Source organism: Erpetoichthys calabaricus, chromosome 17, assembly GCF_900747795.2.
Source record: "Erpetoichthys calabaricus chromosome 17, fErpCal1.3, whole genome shotgun sequence".
NCBI classification, from domain to species: domain Eukaryota; kingdom Metazoa; phylum Chordata; class Cladistia; order Polypteriformes; family Polypteridae; genus Erpetoichthys; species Erpetoichthys calabaricus.
In genome coordinates this window covers 5,120,959-5,142,719 of record NC_041410.2, presented here as the reverse complement: position 1 = coordinate 5,142,719, position 21,761 = coordinate 5,120,959, and the positions used below count along the sequence as shown (strand labels likewise).

The 21,761-nt window shown below is 39.8% G+C and overlaps 1 protein-coding gene across 1 annotated transcript in view; it reads left to right on the top strand.

The window, feature by feature from the left end:
- Positions 1-19,270, top strand: part of carm1 (coactivator-associated arginine methyltransferase 1) — a 55,808-nt gene extending 36,538 nt beyond the window's left edge. Inside the window, exons 4-16 of the mRNA XM_028822476.2 lie at positions 2,120-2,224; positions 2,365-2,475; positions 3,730-3,907; positions 4,756-4,846; positions 4,938-5,019; positions 5,190-5,275; positions 8,212-8,301; positions 8,681-8,818; positions 10,296-10,385; positions 12,070-12,182; positions 12,269-12,346; positions 13,951-14,019; positions 16,889-19,270. Coding sequence (XP_028678309.1) covers positions 2,120-2,224; positions 2,365-2,475; positions 3,730-3,907; positions 4,756-4,846; positions 4,938-5,019; positions 5,190-5,275; positions 8,212-8,301; positions 8,681-8,818; positions 10,296-10,385; positions 12,070-12,182; positions 12,269-12,346; positions 13,951-14,019; positions 16,889-17,019 — 1,362 coding nt within the window. The 3' untranslated portion in view covers positions 17,020-19,270. The remainder of the gene's footprint in view (positions 1-2,119; positions 2,225-2,364; positions 2,476-3,729; positions 3,908-4,755; positions 4,847-4,937; positions 5,020-5,189; positions 5,276-8,211; positions 8,302-8,680; positions 8,819-10,295; positions 10,386-12,069; positions 12,183-12,268; positions 12,347-13,950; positions 14,020-16,888) is intronic.
- Positions 19,271-21,761: the final 2,491 nt, after the last annotated feature.

The window sequence follows — 21,761 nt, the reverse complement described above, 5'->3', positions numbered from 1 at the left end:
ACTAGAGTAGATAGAAGCAGCATTGCCTGGGAATGTTGTGTTAAGCTGTGGTCAGTTTGTCTGTTAGTTTGGCTTCAGTCTGTTTGGATGTTTCACTTGCTCTGAGCCAGCAGGTGGCACTGGTGTGCAAACTGTAACACAAGTCAAGTTGGGGAGCTTGCACTGGTACAGTGCATTGCCGCACCCACTACACGAAGAAACAACTGGGGATCCCGGTTGGCAACCCCCCCAGGCAGACACATGGTCCAGTCCCAACCTCTGGAAATGACCATCTATCTGCCGCAGCCAGGTGTTACGTGGGCAACCCCTTGGCCTGGTCCAGCCACTCGGGTCTCCAACAATGAGGATCTTATGAGCTGGATCACCCTCTGGGAAACATGCCACATGGCTGTAGTGCTGTAACTGACACTCCCTCACAATGCAGGTCATGTGCCTCATTTGGGACTCCATAAGCAAAGTCAAACCAACAGTACCCAAGGATTTTCCGTAGAGACACAGTACCAAAGGAGTCCAGTCTTCTTCTCAGATCACTGGATAGCGTCCATGTCTCGCAACCATATAGCAAGACAGGAAGCACAAGGACTGTAAAGACTTGGACCTTCGTCCTTTTGCATAGATATCGGGAGCGCCGCACACAGGAAAAAAATTAAAAACTGGGACCCCCTAGTGTTAAAATTTTGGGTTCCAACGTGGTCTATCTTTTCCATTTGGTTCTACAGAGCAACTATGCAAACATTGTTCTAACTTTGTCAAAGGGTGTTGGATTGTAATACTTGCTTTGAGCCAGCAGGTGACAGTAGTGTGCAGAGTGTAGCACATAGGGGGGATAAAAAAAAAACACCAACTGGGACCCCCAGGGTCAACATTTCATTTTGTGTTCCAAAGTAGTCTGTCATGTCCATATGATCCTAGAGAGCAACCTTTCAAAATTTGATCCAAAATTGGTTAAAGCATGTCAGATTGTAATGGGAACATACAGGCTAAATATATATATTTATTTATTTTAGCATACCACATCTTTGTCCGCACAGTGAGTTTGTCAGTTAACTGGTTTATTTACTGTACAGTTCACACATTATCCCATTGTTTGTGTTCTTCAGATATTCTAATTTTCCTCCCACATTCTAAACATCTTAGACTGATTGGCGATTGTTTGTTTGCATAATATGATTAACTCTTTTAGGGCTAATTATTTTTTTTCTTCCTTTTGTCCCAAGCCTGAATATTTTTCCAAAAAACTCGGTTTTCTATAAAGCAATGGTTTCACACGTAAATCAGGATAAAATAATTATTTATGACAAATGTCACTGTTTTATGCTCCATGTGCCCCTACAGTGTGTAAATTCACATTATAAATTCCATACCTGTTTGTCTCATCACTCATAAGCTGAAAGGCACTTTCTGGGGAAAACAAAAACCAGCTTGGAGTAGTCAGGTGGTTGGTAATCCTCAGTGTCTACCAACACACCGTGTCGTTTGATGAAGTCCAGTAGCCACGGATCTACATCTGTGTAGTCTTCCCAGGGTGAACATCACCAGCGTGTTCAGCACTACAATCAGCTGGTGCTGGTCAGCTAATGCAGTGACCTGTCTTTCATTTTCGATTTCCAGATCGTTTGCATCAAAATCAGAGTTCGATGAGTCAGAGTCTGATTCAGCAATAATACACAAAAATAAATAATATAAGCAGAGTATTTTGCTTTGCGCATTCGCCTCGCTCGCTTGCCTGATGTTGCTGCCATTCTAGACAATGTTTACTCAACACTACTCACGCACAAGCAGGGATTTGACATCAAGTCAACGAGTCTAACAGTCCTCCAAACAAAGAGGGTCTACCTGTAGTGTAATGGTCAGATTTATCGACATTTACAGCTTTTATCGCCATCGACTTCAGTTCGCATCCACCCTCAACTCCTTGTGACGACAAAAGTCGACATCTGCCCTAAAAGAGTTAAGAGTAAGGTGTGTATGTTTGTAGCAAATAGATAAATCAACAAGTTTATTTTTCATTTTGCAGTGTATGTTTTGTAATATATTTTTGTACCTTTTTGTAGAAATTAAGATCACATGCTTTTCTGCCCTAAGATCTGTATAACTGTCCCCCCTCTCTCATTTGCAGTTCTATGGATATCTTTCACAACAGCAAAATATGATGCAGGATTATGTCCGCACAGGTACTTATCAGAGAGCCATTCTACAAAACCACAATGACTTTAAAGATAAGGTAAACATTTTTCACAAGATATCTGCATTTGAAAGTTAGTTTTGCGTTTTAATGAATTACATTTAATAATCGGTTGCCAGGTGCTTGTATCATCTTGACCTTTTAATTTGCAAATAACTTGAGTGTAACCTGTGTTTCAGGTGGTGTTGGATGTTGGCTGTGGTTCTGGGATCCTTTCGTTCTTTGCTGCCCAAGCTGGAGCACGGAAGATCTATGCCGTGGAGGCCAGTACTATGGCTCAACATGCGGAGGTATTACTCTGCTGAAATAAAGTTTCAGTCTTAATTTTATGAAACATTTAACACTAAAAATTTCTTGCACTTCAAGTCTTAAAAGTTTATAGCATGCCGAGTTAAACGCTTAGAGGATTGTTTTGCAAGTTCATGGTTAATCGATGGCTTTGCTGCATTTAAGGCACTATGTGCGTTTCTGTGTTTCTTTTCATCCTACTATATATTTTCTCTTCTTTTGTCAGATGTTTGTTATTGACAAACATGACCAGTTGAATCCCCCATTCAGGGATAATGATGTTAGGCTTGTCATTGATCTTTACCTTGAAAATTGCACTGTAGTGTCGGTAACAGAGCTGCGAGCCTCATTAAGTAGTTAACAGGATGATGTTAATTATATAACAGATCTCCAGACTGTAACTAACACGGTCACAAATGCAACCCCCCACAGATTTTTTTTTTCCTTCAATTGCCAGTGGTTACTGGAAGCTATACTTCCTTCCTAAGCCCCCATCACCACCATCATGCTGCACCAAATCACTCTAGGCTGTCTTTATTAACTTTTATCATAGACAAAAGAACTTGCAGTGGTGGATAAGGTGCTTATACTTGTAGCAGCAGTGGTATACAAAAAGGTTGGGGCTGAGTGAGACAGAGCTCAAGCTCAGCTCACATCACCAGGAAGTGTTCTGCTTGCAGTGCTAAGAGAAAGTCCATGTGTGCATAAGTGTAGAAGTTTTCTTATTACTCAACATGAAAATTAATCTGCTTCTGACCGTCCTTGCCGTTCAGAAGTTGCAGGTAAACGGCTGTTCCTCAGCAGTTCCCATGGTGAAAATATCTGACATGGGACAGATCATGGTGCGATTCCACCACAGAACACATTGTGCATCTCCATCACAACTCTCAAACCAGCTGCAGTGCAAATCCTGCCGACTACACTAGTAGGTGAGAGCTTAGCTGACATTACCAGGAAGGTGCTCCACCTCCTGTGCTTAAATGCAGACCCCATATGCAGGAGTGTAGGTGTTCTCCTTTTGCACAGTGTAAAAAGGCGGTTCTTCTGACGGCCTTTGTAATCCAGATCCAGAGGTCACAACCTTTTGGCAGGGTGCTGACAGATACCACAGTGCAAATGATTGATTTTGGTGTAATTCCACTTCAAAAAATACTCTTTCATAATGGCAAAACCCAACATATGTGAATCTTTCAGAAATCATCGGCTCAATTTAAATGTACAGAATATATTTATCATTTTGTATTTTTTTTATTTAGGTGCTGGTCAAGAACAACAGTTTATCAGATCGAATAGTGGTTATCCCAGGCAAAGTAGAAGAGGTGACGCTACCAGAGCAGGTGGACATGATCATATCAGAGCCCATGGGTTACATGTTGTTTAATGAGAGGATGCTGGAAAGCTATCTGCATGCTAAGAAATTTCTAAGACCTAATGGTGAGCTTTTTGTCTGATTCAGCTGGTGGTTTGCATTCTGTAAATGTGTTGCATTTTTTAGTAACTATAGACAACAGTTCGTAGTGAGGCACTTTTTAATGTATACATCATTGGAATAATTACAGTAATTGCATATTACTGTAGTTACATAATACATAATAATGGATGAATTGTACAGAACTTATGTAAAACAGAAGTCAGTATGGAAATGGGTCATTTAAAAGTACAGGATTACTGAAACATTCAGTATTTTAAAATTAATTTTTTTATATATTAAACACAATGTTATTTATCCTTTTTAGAAAATGCACAGAAAGTTTCCCATTTATATGCCACAAAGTGAGCAATATGGTTTTTTTTTTTTTTGTTTTGTTTTTTTCTTTCATAACAGTTTGGGATTGAACTTCTGTTTAGGTACAAAGAGACACATCTTGCATAGCCTTTGCTATGAGTGTGCTGTTTTTGTTGTTCTCCATTTTCCCCACAGTATGCAAGTCATATACTGAATGTTAAAACACCTAACACATGAATAACCTTAAAGTCGCTGGTCAGTATATAGCTTAAAGTGACCAGTATAATAAATAGGCTATAGAATTACTAATAAGTGTTGTGAGGCATAGCCTCACGGATTCATGCATCCATTTTCAAACCCACTTATCCTAAGCAGCATTGCAGGGTGAGTGAATGTTGAAAGAGGATGGTGTTGCTGTTGTAAATGCAGTGCTAGGCCCATCTCCTCTTTAACTTTTCAAGTGCTTAAAGATTCTTTTGATGTTCTTTGAAATTGTATAAAGTAAGTACAGTGTATGTGTAGTAAAACGTTGCCTAAATTATTTCCTTCTCTCCAGGGAACATGTTTCCAACAATTGGGGATGTTCACTTAGCACCATTCACAGATGAACAGCTGTACATGGAGCAGTTCACAAAGGCCAATTTTTGGTGAGATCTAAGGGCTAATTCAATTCAATTCATGGACTGGGTTTAGAAGTACAGGTATATGAGTCAAATTTTCATTGCTTTCTGTTCATAGGTATCAACCTTCTTTCCATGGTGTGGACCTCTCTGCACTCCGTGGGGCTGCAGTTGATGAGTATTTCCGTCAACCCATTGTAGTAAGTGAATACTTTCTGTCATCACAGTCAATGACAAAATGCCATGACTGACATGGTGTTTTGATCTGTGCCGATTGAGCAGCATGTTTAATACTTCTCTGGATGTGCTTGTGGGTATCCTTTTTTCATTTATTGAAATATTTTTTTTTTTTTTTTTGCTTTGCTATGAGGATACTTTTGACATCCGCATCCTGATGGCAAAGTCTGTAAAATACACAGTTCACTTCTTGGAAGCCAAAGAGGATGACTTGCATCGGTGAGTTATTTGTTGTTTTTGTACTTATTGTTTGCTGTATGGTAACCATGACAATGTACTTACTTTTTTTTTTTTTTAACAACTTGGCATCTTACTGATTAAATAATTGTAGTATGGTATAACTTGTGTTTCAAATATTTATGCAAGAAGATCAACGTGAACAAAACCACTACCGTGCATGAATACATTTTAGCCTTAAGCTTTTACTGTTCTGTGGTTTGTATTTCTTTTTATTTATACCGGTTTACTTTCTTTTGTGGTTGATTTACATTATATTGGCGCTTGATTTATCTCCACTGTTTCCGAATATTTAATAGGAAAATTCATGGAGGTCCTATTTTGTGACGTTTACTGGGCATACTGCAAAATTTCATGAGGTGTTAGTCAGATTTCCTGACTCTGCTTAATTAAGGTGACTGGGATGTCCAAACTGGAGCTCCTAATATCCATCCTGCTATTTTTTTTTTAATTCTTTAAATGCCTTAAACATGCTATGGTTATTTTATTAAAGTGTTAGCCAGCCCTGATCATAGACTGCTGTCATAATTAAATTTTGAGTTCATTCTTACAGTTTTGTGTAGTCAGTTTTTTGTGTTGTGATTTTTCTATAATAAATGTGACACAGTACAGCTGTTACTCGATCATCGTAAACTATCTTACATATTATTATTATTATTATTATTATGTTAATATACATAAAGTTCACAAAGCCCCACCCACTTTGAATTGCTGGTCTTAAGTGAAACTGGCATTAATGGATTATATGCTGTGGGAGATGCTCAGAGTGGCACGATAACTTGGAGAAAACAAGTCACAAGATAGATAGATAGATACTTAATCCCATGGGGAAATTCACATACAGTGGAACCTTGGGTCACGAACGTCTCGGACCATGTACAAATCGGGTTACGACCAAAAAGTTCTCCAAACTTTTGCATCTGTTCACGACCACACATTCGGGTGACGAACAAGCCAGTTTCCCTTCCGGTTCGTGCATACCGATCATTCCCTATGCAGCGAGTGAGTGAGAGAGAGAGCGTGAGCGAGTGAGCGTGTATATATATTTACATACAGCTCGTACGGTCCGAAACGGATTAATTGTATTTACATGCAATCCTATGGGGGAAATTACTTCGGGTTGCGACCAGAGTTTTGAAACGAATTACAGTCGTGACCCGAGGTTCCACTGTACATACAAAATTTCTGCTAATTTTCAGTGCCAATAATAACCCAGAATTAAAAAGGAAAATTTGAATGTGTAAAAAGTTAACTGTTCCATTCCAACTTATGTCATTTATCTGGAGAATGAAATGTGAAGTGGGTATCATTAAATACAAACTATACTGTACTCAGCCATTTTAGGTCTAATTATAGGAAAAACACAAAGATGTAATTAATAAAATTATCACAGACGACATGGGTTGAGTGGCCCTTCCGACCAGGGAAAGTACCAATAACCAACCAGACAATGATGGCTGTCCACCCACATCATTTCATTTTAAAGGCTTCCCGGCTTGCTTGGTTAGTAGTACGTTTCCCAGCTGGGAATCTGTTGTAGTGGAAGGTCAGAAGGGAGAGACTGTCCCCCCGGGGTCCTGTGTTCCTCCAGTACGCTGAGTAGTAGCATCCCTCTGGCATGACTTCTGTTTGGACACCGACAGGGCTGCATGGGAGTTGTAAGTCTGGTGAGTGGCTAGAGCAGGGGTTCTTAACCTGGGGTCCGTTGACTACTAGGGTGTCCTTGGATGGGTTTCAGAGGGTCAGATAAAAATTAACATTTATATTCACTGTATAGCCCAGTACTGTTGATTTTTCTTGCATGAACTTTCTCACATGATTTTTCTCGCATGTTACGTCTCTCGCCGTTATTCTTCTTGCGTATTATTTTTCTCACAAGTATTTATCTCACCTAAGCCTAATGCGTGAGTTACATACTTGTGAGAAAAATAATGCACAAGAAAAATAACGGCAAGACAAATATCGCACAAGAAAAATCACGTGAGAAAAATAGCGGTCACCATACAGCCCTCCCCATTGTCCCAATCAACAGTTTCCCATCGAAAGAAATGAGGTGTCTCTTGACTTGGTGTTGGCCCATGTTTACCATTTTGACTTGTGTCATTATTCTCTGCATGACCGCCATATTGTGCCACTCAATAAGAGCAAGTGCTAATTCTCATATTATCACGGCTTTATTATCTTCTCATATACTGGTGAGAATTAATTGACCACAATTTCTTTCAAGTGTGGCTGGCTGAAAAGCGATGTGTGCGCAGTGTGCATGAGGGTGCAGTATGGAGAAATGCACGTGCAAGTGTGTGTGCATATGAATATTTCTGGAGAAGGGAGTCCATAGCTTTCATCAGATTTTTAAAGGGGTCTGTGACTCAAAAAAGGTTAAGAATCACTGGACTAGAGGTAGCTGTTGGGAGGACAGGCTGTTCTATCAGAGAGAGGTTCTGAACGCCTGACCCGGAAGTGTTTCCAGGTGGCCGTCTTGTTGCACTGAAAGTATGTCTGGATTCGGGTTGAAAAGGAACTGCTCTGTCTCCCCCAGGTGAGTTGTAGTCGGGAGAGTAGAAGGACAAAGCTCACCTGGGGAGAATTAGGTAGAAAAGATGAAAAAACTGTGATTGTATTTGTGATTTTTAGATTGTAAATTGCAGAAGACACCAGTGTGACGTATATCCTTTAAAATGTGAGATCACCACAGTAAGAGTATTTTTTTTGTAAATTACTTGATTCTAAATCTTCGGAGTGTGCACAGAGAAGACTAAGGTCTGATTTTGCTTCAGACTAACCACTACATTTTGGAGCCTTCAGGGCTTCTTTACAGAAGAGAACATTCGGTAGGCAGCATTGACTGAAGTAGCACCATATCAGGTTGTGAATTTTATACTTTGGAGATGTAATCATGCATTTGAATTGTATTGCAGGATAGAAATCCCTTTCAAATTTCACATGATGCATTCAGGACTGATTCATGGCCTGGCTTTCTGGTTTGATGTGGCCTTCATCGGCTCAGTGTAAGTTATGATTGGCAAACAGAAGATGTTTGTCTAGCCCCTCTGAAGAATGTTTTACATGCATTTGTTTTTCACATTAATAAAACTGCAGAAAATCTGTCATGGAGCTTTCTTTCAAAGCTATAAATGATGTTCTTTTTGGTTGTTGGTGTTTAGTACACCTAATGCTAGTTAGCATTTATAAATCAACATGCATGAAAAATCATTTTGAGCACATTGCATCTTAAGATTGAACAGAATGTGTAAATGAGCAGATGGACAAATTTCAACCTTAAAACATCTACAAAGATTATGGCTACTGTTTGTGAGAAGTAATCTATTAGACCTTGTATTGAAGCCAAAGTGTCCCGGTTCTTAACATGGGCTCTCATTTCTTCAGGATGACTGTTTGGTTGTCTACAGCTCCTACTGAGCCCCTCACTCACTGGTACCAAGTACGATGCCTCTTGCAGTCACCTCTCTTTGCTAAGGCTGGAGACACCTTATCAGGGACAGCACTTCTCATTGCCAACAAAAGGTGAGTAGGAACTGGACAATCAATACACTGACTTTGACTTCCCTCCTGTTAGTGAAGTATTATAACTTGTGAGGAGAATGCAGTAGTGTTAACATTAACGTGTTATAGATAAACAAAGGCCAACATTCTTAACAGTAGTGCTTGTAAAATAATCCACAGAATGATCATTCATTAGTCCCATGACTGGGTATGCTGTAATTCTGGGAGTTCAGTTTGTTTTTAAGAAATGCGGACGTCATTGCCTTGTCATTTAAATTTCATATGTCTGTCGCTAGTTGTATTAGGTCACTTTTGTATTTATTAGGACAGAGTTTGATATATAACCACTGTTATGCTTTTAAGAGGCCGTTTTTAATGTAGCCTCAATACTGTTTTGTCCTATCACAGGGAGTAAAGCACCTGACTTCACAGCTAATTTGAATCTTTTTAATTTCTGGTTGTAAAGGTGTTTTTTTTTTTTTTTTTGCCCTGAACTTAAATATTATGACAAGCTCATTTTAAAACATAGCTTATTGAATTCAATTTTAAAAATCAGAGTTAAACACCTACCATTGCAGCGCTGCAGTTTTACCTCACTTGACGCCAATTGTGCAATAGGTATGTTACAGATTAACTTTTTTTGTCTGTTTTTATAAGTTCAAGTTTATTGTCATGTGTACATAGTACAAAGAAATTCTCACTTGCATAAATTCTTGTCCTGACACCACTTCATCATAAACATATTAAACCACATTTTAATAAATATTTATTCAGTTTAATTGCAATATATTTTGAGTACAGTGGTGACTAATAGGTAGTGGAGGATTTTGTACATTAACATTATGACTTATAAGTTATTATTTTACACTTGCTGTATTACTGTATATTAAGAATCTGGCCCAACAGCAACAATCTGCTCACTTTGCTGGTAGGACTTTTTAGTTTAAGGTCTGAATTTAATAAAAAATTTAAAATCTTTACAGCATGAGGCATAATTTTATTCATTAAGGCAGGACCGAGGTGGTGTCTGCAGTGAAGTGGTAGAGAGTGGGATAAAAAAAAAAAAAAAAAAAAGACTGATTGATAGCACTGTAGGTTCTGCAAAAATGCATCCATTGCTCAGGCACTATTATGTAACAAGACCTTAACAAAGGCTTCTTTTGGGTTCATTACACATACAAAACCTCAGTACATTGGTTATTCATCTCTATGCTGTGTGCAACAGGATGCTCAGTTGTTAATATTAAGGATTCAGAGGTCTTAGAATAAATATGTAATATCAAGAGAATAGTGCCTCAGTTAAGCCACCTCAGACCACTCCAAAGTGACATTTTGTTAGTAGATCACATTGCAGAGATGAAAAAAAGAGTTATGAAGATCCAAAGGCCATCAATTTTATGTTCGCTTTTAGTCACTATAAAATATTGTCTTTTGATGCTTAATCTTTTAAAATTGGATATTTTTCTATTAAAATAAATACCTGTTATTATTTTCACAGACAAAGCTATGATATCAGTATTGTAGCTCAGGTTGACCAGACGGGCTCCAAATCCAGCAACCTTTTGGATCTAAAGAACCCTTTTTTTAGGTAAATTTTGAATTTTCAGACGTTAAAAGAATCTCCTAACCAAAAATATTCATTTTTATAGGTTCGTATGGGGTTTGTAGTGACGGCCAAGAAAAATTTGTAATATAATTTCATGCCAAATGGAGATTGAATAGGCGTCTATGGCGACCAACACAGCAAACAATACCAAAATGTCTGTGATACAATCTCAGCATTACTTGTGTTGCCTAATTTACATGTCAAGTCAGCCAGTTGTATGTTCACAACATCCCAAACACATCTTTTTTTTTTTTTTTTTTTTACAAAAATATTGTTAAATAAGCATCTTCCAGAAAATGCTGTTTTGAATGAAAATGGAATGTACTCAAACACCAACCATGCTTTTGAATTGTAGACCTGCCTCCTGCTTCCTTCATTGGTCAGGAGTCCAGCCCAATATCAGCTTATTCATTGGCTAACATTGTGCTGCTTCATGTGATATCAGCAAAAAGTGTGCACTGAAAGACAAGTACAGCTAAAGATTAAAAGTTAAAGAAAAGCAAGTGAAAATATTAGAAAGAGAGAATCTGCCTTGGACTTGTGCATATCCAAGTTGCCTCAACAAGTAGAAGAGACGGTCAGTTCACTAGCACAGTTTTACAGACTTCAGCTAAATAATTTCAAAGTATTACAGTAGCTGATAGAAATATAAATGTTACAATGGGAGGTGGACCTACATTTCAAATGCATCCACGTGTGTTCCTTTTTGGTCACAAAAAGATTTTATTTAATAATATCCCTCTTATTACAATAAAAAAATCCTGGGACAAGACTTTTGAGCTTGGGACAAGATGTGACTTTTTCAGAGAGATACTTTCACGTCCTGTGAGACAAGACTGTGCCAAGAGATTTAACCACGCCCGGGGTGGAAATAAAAGCCAAAGAGCAGATGACAAAGTAGAACGTCATAAAGAATTCAAAAACGTTGGCGCGGTACACATGCACAGCAGGTTAGAGATAATGGAAGTACGAAAAACCGAAAGTCTCAAAAAAAGGGATAGTAAAGATTGCATTAATTCAAACAAACGGAAATTATTACTCGGTGAAATAACGGAACAGCGAAAAGAGATCGAATATATTGTTCGGATTTAAACTTAAGTCAGAGACTTGTAGATCATCTAATTCGTGTTACCATCAGGGAAAAGTAGTGTTTCTTCTCAATTAAGAGGTGTATCCGTGAGAATTAAAGGATTTGTTATTTGGTGAAAGTGAAATCCACATATGCGAGATGCAAAGTGGCTGGCACGTAGTGCAGGCTGGGGTGGTTGGTGTGCGAAGCCCCCTAGTTTAATTAAAATTACTTAAATTTGGGTTGTTTTAAGGACTTGACATGAGTAACATGAGATGGTTTTCGTGGATTTTTTGATGCCGATTTGGTGTCCAGTGTTGGTCATCAGAGACTTCTATTATATCAGAAGCTTTTATGAGAACTTGAGATTAAAAATGTTTCTCGACCATCACTACACAATTACATGGGTTAAGAAGATATTCAAAAAATGTTATTTTTGGGTTAAGCATTTCTTTAAGATTACAGTACAAACAAATAGTTTAAACTCTTAGCTGTAGTCCTTTTCTGTAGCAAGTGGCTTGTCTTGCTGTGTGCAGGTGTTTTGTTTTTTTTTCTACACAAGAAGCTCAATGAATAACAGATTTCTCGCTTTTCCAGATATACAGGGGCCTCGCCTTCTCCTCCACCAGGCTCCCACTACAGCTCACCCTCTGAGAATATGTGGAACTCTGGAGGGTCATATAATATGGGCCAAGGAATGGGCGTGTCTGGTATAGTCTTAACATTTTACATAAATGAACCACTGCTTTTGGAAACTGGTCCTACCAGACTGATGTGTCTATTTCTTCATTTTTAGGCATGCCTACCGCTTACGACCTCAGCAGTGTTATATCTAGTGGATCCACAGTTGGACACAATAACCTCATCCCTCTGGGTAAATATGAGCCATACTATTTATTAGTAGCTTTATGGAGTTGATTTATTTTAAAATATATAGCTACATACATGTATATTCAGTGGTCCAGATCTAATTATGCAACTGTTCGACTGACAACCGTCTCCCCGCCATTTTGGAATGCAGGACAGGTGCTGCCATCTATCGGCAACAAAAAGAATTTTAAGTGAATTCTGTATGTGCAGGCCAGGTGCTGTGAATTCTCTATGTAATAAACTTAAGTTATAGCGTAATGATTAGATCTGGACCACCCTATATAGTGCCTCTCATAAATGTTTGGGAAAAGACACTTTTTCATTGATTTGCCCTGGTGCCCTTCAGCTTTAATCCCATTTGATTTGTTTGATTACAAATTGAAAGTGCACATTCCCAGATTTAATTAAAGGGAATTTCTATATGTGTTGCTTTCACTTTCATGTAGAAATTAGAGCACTTTTTATACATACCTCCCACCTTCCCTTTTCAGGGCACCATAATGTTTGGGACATTTGGCTTCACACGTGTTTGTGATTACTCGGGTGTGTTAGTGCAGGTGTAAGAGAGCTTTCGGCATCTAATGTTGCTTCTAAGCTTTTGATCCCCGTTGTTACCAGGACCAGAGTTGTGCCAGTGAAAGTCAAAAAAAGCCATTGTGAAGCTGAAAAACAAGAATACAACACTAAAGACTGTCACATTATGTGACTTTTCCAGCAATTTTCATCCATAGCATTTATTTACATAAACTTAGAGGCAATTGGTAGCACACTCATGTTAAGCTAGGCCTGTAATGGGACATAAATTCCACTCAGTCCAGCTAGTTGTCCATGTTTCACTCCCACCCAAAATCAAACCGGTTTTGTCGTTAGTCATAGGAGTAGGGCTGGGCGGTATGACCAAAATTCTATATCACGGTATTTTTCAAAATTATACCGGTTTCATGCTATTCAACTGTATTTTTTTCCCATGCGTGAGTGGATGTTAGCCACATTTTCCACTGCAATTACTGCAGTAGACTGGCTAAGAATAACCTATTCCACTGTCGTGAGAATTGTACATCGTACAAAAACATTTTAATGTGCACACAAGTATTAATACAGGTTTGCATGGCCCCATAAAGGGGGTGGCACTAATGAAGAGAAGGAATCACATTGCATTACAGTTGCAGTCAAAATATAGAAGAGAGCATCACCAGAGAAACCGTTTCACAGATGTCAGGCATATGTGGACTACCTTACTTGCCATGTCCAAATGATGCTGTGTCAAATGGTTCTTTTGAATCTAAAGTGTATAAAAATACCCCTTAATAAATTCTGAGAACGTGCACTTTATAATAACAAATTAATTGTTTGATTACAAATTTAAAGTGGAGCACAGGCTAAAATTGTGGAGGAATGTGACTTTGTCCTAAACATTATGGAAGGCACTGTACATTTCTGTATGTGGCCTTTTATTGCCTGGTACTTTTTGTGTCTAATGAATGTTTTAACTCAATTTGTAAATGTGCATCACACCTTGAGCTGTGATTGGGAAGTATGCTATTGAAACAATAAAAGTAATACTTTTGTGGACAGAAATTTCACACTGTGGAATGGTTATCATTTTAGCAAACACTGGCATCGTGAACCACACACACTCCAGAATGGGCTCCATCATGAGTACTGGTATTGTACAAGGTAAGTATGTCGGCTTATTAGAGAAGGGTGAAAGGTCAAATAAGAAGTAGCTGTGAAAAAGTAAGTACACGTCATGGCACATTTTTGTTTTTTTTTCTCTTAACATTTGTGGACATTTCAAGATTTGATCTTCATTTAAGTATGTACACACACACACACACACACACATATATATATATATATATATATATATATATATATATAATAAATATAAATAAATAAATAAAATCCAACGTCTGTCTGTATGTCTGTCCACTTTTCATGAGAGAACTTAACGGATTTAGGTCGGATTTTTTTCTATAATTTGTTTGAACATTCCGTTTAATTTTGCGACTTCTGTCATTGCGTTAAGTAGCATAGTTCACTTGCAGGAGCGATTTATTTGCACTAATCCGAGACAGAGGCTGCGGGCTGATGGGAGGGGGACGTGTAACGTCAAGAGTGGAGTGCCGGACTGGGGACCTCCTCACTCACACGCCAGCCTAGGAGCGTACCTTGCTTCCGCTTAGCTAGTGAACGAGAGAACTATTTAACGGTTTTAGATCGGATTTTTTTCTAGAATTTGCTTGAACATTCCGGTTGATTTTTGCGACTTTTGTCATTGCGCTAAGTATCATAGTTCGCTTGCAGGAGTGATATGTTTGTACTAATCCAAGAGAGAGGGTGTGGGCCAAGGGGATTAGGAAGCGTGATGTCAGGAGTGGGGCCCTCCTCACTCACACGCCAGCCTCCTTTCAAATCGGTCAACCTCTGGCCACATTTTGTAATGTACCTTGCCTTTGCTTAGCTAGTGATACCGGTTTGTTTATTGATTTTTAAAATTTGCCCTGTTTCACTACGACGCTGGTGGAGCCGCAGGAGATAGCTAGTATAATATAAATGAAAACTATACATGTGAAAAAGTCCACTCCTACATTTATCACAATCTTAAATTAGAAATTGATTAGAACATCATCAGAGAGGACTTTCTCTGAACCTGTCTTGTTTGAACCTCAGACATTTTAGTTTGGTTTGCTCTTTGTTGTTGGAAGTGTTTGTTCTCACCATGCAGAGATATAAAGAGCTCTCTATGGCCTGCAAAGGGATATAAAAAAAGATCTCAAAACAACTGTAATCTTGTCCAGGCCAGGTCACCCCAACAAGTTCATCCCGAGAGCAGAATGCAAGATGATGGAAAAAACGGCCCAGAATTTCACCACAGGACCTATGGGTAACTCTTGCCACTGATGATGTCAAAGTGTATGAGTTGTCTACCAGTAGAAAAAGGCTGCACAAGTGAGATTTACACGGGGAGATGTGCCAGAAGGAAATCTCTCCTGTCCAGAAAAGTTTGCCCATGGACACTGTAATGTGGCCAGGAGCAAAGCTGTTGTAGGCAGTCGGGTTACCCGGTTTAATTCTAACTGAAATACAACTTTATGCTGGCAAAACAAAACAAATATTGCCTCTAGTTAGCCTCAATTCTGTTGTTGGTTGCTTGTGTTTTGGATGCTCTGTTTTCCTGTTTCACTGGTCAAAGTCTGACGTCTGACTCACTGGTTTCCTGGTATTTGTAAGGGATGGTGCCTGAAGGGGCAGAGTCTTCACATGTCTTCCCCTGGTAACCCTTTAATGTTACTAGGAAAAGTGATAATACCATTGGCATCAGCACCCCCTCTTGTCCCAAGTTGGAACTGCTTTCCTCACCAAAGCCCAGAAGGTGGTTCCCAGACACACGTGTGACAACACCTAGGTAAAGATTAGGACTCGTGGAACAATGTGCTGTGGACGGGATGGGATGAAGATAAAGATTTATTTTGCCACAGTACCAGAGGACATGTTTGATGAAAACCAAAGACAGCATCTGAGCAGAAGAACCTGATACCAACTGCAAAGTGTAGGGGTGGAAATACAAGGTGAGCCAAAAAGAAGTACCACATTTCAAACATTTATTCTACAAAAATGCTACAAGATAAAATAAATTTCATTACGACACAAGAAAGGGTATACAAAATAGATTTTTTTTTCCACTGTGTTTTAAAAATGTCTTCAAGGTGTGGTGGCCATCATTAGCGATACACTCTTCAAGACAATTTCTGAACTATTTCATGACTCGTTCGACCATTTCATGGGGAAAAGTGTCCTTGAGGGCTTCAAGGTTTTGAGGTCGGTGTGTATACCTTCGACTTGAGAAGAAATTGCACAGAGTAAGATCAGGCCAACGTGAAGGCCACCGTGCTTGGAAATCAGCCTCCCTGGAAACATCTCCCACAAAACTTGCATGGATTTTCCACGCCGTATGAAGTGTTGCTCCATCCTGTTGAAACCAGGCATCCACCACATCCATTTTTTCCAGCTGGGGCAGCAAACATGGATCTTGTAACATGACAATGAACTTAAACATACCAGTAAATACACCAAGAAAAGAAATAAATGGAGGGGTTGTAGAATGGTCAAGTCAGTGCTTGATCTGAATCCCCCTGAGATGTTGTGGGGGTGTGGGTGGAGGGATTTGAAATGAGCTGTAGATGCAGGAAGCCCCTCAAACTTCACACAGCTGAAAGAATTCTTCGTAGGGGAGTAGAGTGGATGTCGGAGACTGCTAGACAGTTCTAGAAAAAGCTGACTTGAGAGGGGCAATACCATCTGTTGGAGCCAAAGGTGGACTTACGTTTGCCGAAGATGGAAATTGCAAACCTTTTCATTTTTCTTTGAATAAATGTATCAATGGATAATGTTTAATTGAACATCAAATCTTGATGTGTTTATAAATACATTCAAAAACGCATTTACTGTATTTCATGGGTACTTTTTCACATGACTGTTGGTAGGGAAAAGACTTTCAAGAAAATTAGTCTGCTAATAGTTGCTTCTAATTTTATTTCAACAGGCACGTCCAGTGGGCAGGCGGGTTCCAGCTCAAGCAGCGGGCACTACAACCAGTTCACCATGGGTGGACCTGCCATCTCCATGGCGTCACCTATGTCCATCCCCAGCAACACAATGCACTATGGGAGCTAAGATAACCTTCCACTCTGAACTGACAGCGAAAGAAAACCAAAAGAGGCTCTTGGGGGCCTCTCTTCACCATCCTTGCACCAACCCCACCCCCCCCCTTCCCCTTTAAACCCTGACCACCACACCCCACTTTTTGGCATGTCTCTGCACCGGGCATGTGAAGTTGCCTGGTCAGCCCACGTTTCAGTGGTTAATTAAGCAGGTTCTAGGTGAGTCCACTGCCTATGTGTACTATGCTCTTGTTCACTGTTGTGCATATCATTAAAATGTGCTGTGACACAGCCATATGGGGGAGACAGAAGAGCCAGCCGAGAGTGAAGGGCAAGGATGCATGTCCAGCCCAACCCTTTGCCCCCCACTAAAGCAGCCTTGTCGGCTGTCACTCATCTTCCAGGACTTTTTGTTGAACAGAACCATATTCTACCCTGTGGGATGAATAACAATGAGTGTCATGCTAAGTGGATGAGGCGACTTGTCTCCAAGTGACATGGACCCTTTAAGCTTTGGACTGATGCTGTTAGGTGTACAGGCTTATCCACCTGTTATTTTGTGTTAAACCCCACCCCCCCAAATCCATTGAACTTTGTTGAACTTTTTTTTTTTTGTCCCCCCAACCTTTGACTGTGTGGACTCCGATAACCTGGATAGAAAATGATCTTGAAAATGTTGAATTTCAGGTTGCAGTTTTGTTTTTACTTTTTGACGTGTGTGAAAGCATAGGAAATCGGCTTACAATGTTGCTAAGTCCAGCGCGACCTTTGCAGCGCCAGCGCTAGTTAAATTTGTAATTGAGCCTAAGTGCCCCCTGCCCCGAGTAGTGGAATAACGTTGACAGCTGCTTCAAGGCCACGTAGGACCATCGTAATCCTGATCCTCTGCTGGAGGTGGGGATGTAGCATTGAGCATCAGCCATTTAGGTTTTGGATGATGCAGAAAACTGGACTGCTTGAAGGAAAAAAAAAAAACGAAACGTTTTGGACTCTCCCGTGAAAAGGTCAGTAAAAGCTATGCGTCTCGCCACGCCCTGCCCATGTTGTACCACGGCAAGGCAGTTGTGTAGCGTTTCTTTTTTCTCTTACTGTATTGCACCTCATGCCCAACTTTTCATCCGTTTTGTGCGTTTAAAACTGATGCTGACATTTTGGCAAATGACATCCTTAAGACCAAATCCACTGAGCCTGCATCAAGTGGAGCTTCTGTGTTACCCAGCTAGAAGCATAGAATTCATTTGTAGGACGGGATTTTTTTTTTTTTTTTTTTTAATTCTTCTTGGCAGTACACATTTCAGGTGGTCTTTTTTTTCCTGACTCAGTATCAGTACAAATTTCAAGTGGTCTTGATATTTTTTGCCACCAAGTATTGTGCAGATTTGGCCTTGGTGCAGTTTCTTATCATCTTTCAATTTGGTCCATGACATGGGAGTCACTTGTAGGTTATAATTTTTTATTTTTATGGCACACTGTCCACATTCTGTGACTTTAGTGGTGGGAAGCCGATACATTGATACTTCTAAACACACACAGGAACAAAACAAGTTCAGTGTTAAGAGTCCTGTGAATGAACAAGGCCACCATCTCACCACAGCCTGAAAGGCCAGCTGCTTCTTGTCCCCGTTAATAGTATTTTGTAATGTCTGCATGGTCAATGAAAGGCTACAGTCCATGGCCTTTTGTTTTGGGTTTTCTCAGGGCACTCACCTTTTTAAATGTTTTATCATATCCATATGTTTTTAATGGTAGATGACATTAAAAAAATCATACATGAATGCTAAAGCTTGCACCGTCTGACTCATGGGAAAGGGCGATAGATTAGATAAGTAGGCTGGGTATCATCTGTTCTTGTTTGGCTATGCCCTTCATTTGTGCCCACAGTTGATGGTAGGGGGAACCTCCATATCTGCCCATAAAGTAGCCAAGCGTCATGCCCCCTGTGTGAAGTGAGCACAGTCCGTTCACAAACCCTGACGAGTTTGATTCAGTCTGGTCAGTGGCTGGGTTGATCCAAGTGATCAGTTTTATGCAGAGGCCCTAATGTAGTTAAAATGCTGCAGCAACCGTATTATAGGAAGATTGTTAAATAAATAGTGTCTTTTTTTTTTTTTTTGGTCTGTTTCTTTTCCCTGTAGTATAAATAAACTTGGGAGGGGTTTTGAAAGATGCTGTGTCTCGTCTTAATGAAATGTCCATTTTAAAAAACGTGTGGCATCTTAAAGGCCGGGAAGAAATCTGGCTTTCCAAGTCATTCAGATGACATGTCTTAGAAGGTTTTATTAAAAGGAGAGAGATGTAGGTTTGGCATGTTGGGAGTCCGCAGCTACTTCGCCCGTCCGGTAAAAGCCAACAGAAGTTCTGAGAATCAAGTCTTCATGTACAAGAATCAAAGATTAACACTTTGTGTTAATACATTTCAGAAGTCAAATCCTGACATTTGCACTGATTTAACATAGATACCACGTTGCCGAATTGGTCTTTTGGGGTCCGTTTGAACACTGGGGGAGTTGGGGGAGATGGGGTGTAGATTTCCAAGGAGTTTTCACCTTTCAAAACAAATTTAGGTGTGCAGAAGGTGGCAGTCGGTGACGAAACACACACTGGTTAAATAAGGCCAAGAGAAATGGTAAAGAAATAGGAACAACAAATCTACGGCAACTAAAGCGTACTTGGACTTCATGTCTAATATGAAATTATTATTAGTGCTGTAAAATCAGTGCACTGAGACGAGGCTTCAGGCCGTCTCACTGTTTCATGTTTTGCGATTCTGTACCCTTGTGCTAAAAGCATTTTCTTCTGTTGTCAAGCAACACTGAGCACCACGATCTGACAAAGTGAAAACAGGGGTTTTAGAAATTTTTGAAAATGTATTAAAAATAAAAAAAATGGAATTATCCCATTGACACAAGGATTCAGTCCCTTTACTCAGCACATAGTCAAGGTGGCCATTACAGCATCAAGGCTTCCTGGGTTTGGCACAACAAGCTTCACACGCCGCATTTTAGTGTTGTGTTGTTCTTCTCCTTGGCTGATCCTCTCAAGCTCTTTTGGTTTGGATGGAGACCCTCAGTGTTCAGCTATTTTCTGGGGTCTTCAGAGATATTTGACCAGGGTCGAGTCTGGGCTACTCCTGTATTGTCTGCTTTGTGCTGGTGGAAAGTGAACTGTCAGCCCAGTCTGAGCCCGCTTGAGCAGGTTCTCGTTAACGATAGCTCTGGCCTTGGCTCTCTTCAGCTTTCCATGGATCCTGACTAGTTTGCCATTGGAATTTAAATGGAGGTAGAACTGTTTTTGTCCCTAGGGGGAAGTTTGCGTTATACACAAGTTTTTTTTAATAAATACAGGGAGATTCTCTCTCTCTATATATATATACACACATACAGGGTGGGCCATAAGTTTCCATACATAGGAAAATGAACATTTTTTTTTATGGAAAACCATTTTTATTTATATAATATGCTCTACATGACTGCCATTGTTTTGAAAACCCATTTCAATACGTGTCCGTCAATGCTGATGAACATGTATTGGCACAGCTGGAGTTATGCTTGATGGCGTTGGTGATACGTTCCCTAAGATGATTGAGGTTTTGTATCTTTTCCTGATACGCCTTCAAATGCCCCCAAAGATAAAAACCAAGTGGGGTGAGATCTGGGAGGCCACTCGTTGCTCTTTATTCAAATGCATTTTTTATGGTATCTGAAGTATAAAAAATAAAATGTTAAAAGCCATATGTATGGAAACTTATGGCCCACCCTATATAAAATCCAAAGCCTAACAGTGCAACGATTTTATGTGACTTTTTTTGTCACACTTTAAATCAGGCTTATTTTAAAACCTACATCTATATGTTTGGTATCATTCTTTTCAGAACTTCTCAAACTTCAATGTGATGTTTTTAGATTTTCAGATTCTTGTTCCATTTTTATACTTTATAAAAGTGTAAAGTAAAAAATCTCAAGAACTCACGTCCCACAAGACTTTTTGCCAAAAGATTTAACCAAGCCTGCCCAGGGTCAGAAATAAAAGACAGAGTAGGACAGCTGCTGTACAGGCTTTTAAATATTTGAAGCACCGTGTGAGATGCAGATCACGTGGCATGGCAGCAATCTAGCAGCTGATTGAACAAAGAGGAGGTAAAAAAACTTTTTTTCCCCCATTGTATTGCTGTGTAAGAGGGGGTTTTGGAGGAGTGACCACGTTGCCTTGGGCCCCCCTCTTCACAACATGGGGGGGGGGGGGGGGGGGGGGGGTTGGTGAGCAAACCTAGCAGGGGTGATCCCCCTAATATATATATAAATTATATATACACACACACACTGGTCTGAATGCATACCAGAGTGACTAAAACTGAATTTAAGGAGGACAAAACTGACAACTTTGCAGTCACAGTGAAACATTACAGGTGTATTATTGTTTCTTTTTGGCAAATAATAAAAGGTGTGTCAGAAGCAGTGCCCGAATTCAAGACACTAATTTTGTTTTCATCCGATCACAGAATCTTCTTTCTCACAGTCTAGGGGTCCATTAGGTGCCCTTTTTGGCAAAATCCAAGCAAGGTTTTCTTCTTGTCTTTTACTGAGAAAAGGCGTCTCCATGTAAGATTAGGGGGGCCACTGTGGGCTTTTGGGGAGCCTTCCCCAGATCTGTCTCTAAAGTTTGCAGGTAGTGTCCTCAACCTCATGACTTGGTTTTTGTTCTTCTGGAGACAGCAGCTGTCTGCCTTTCCCAACCAGGCCAGTCAAATATACTGAC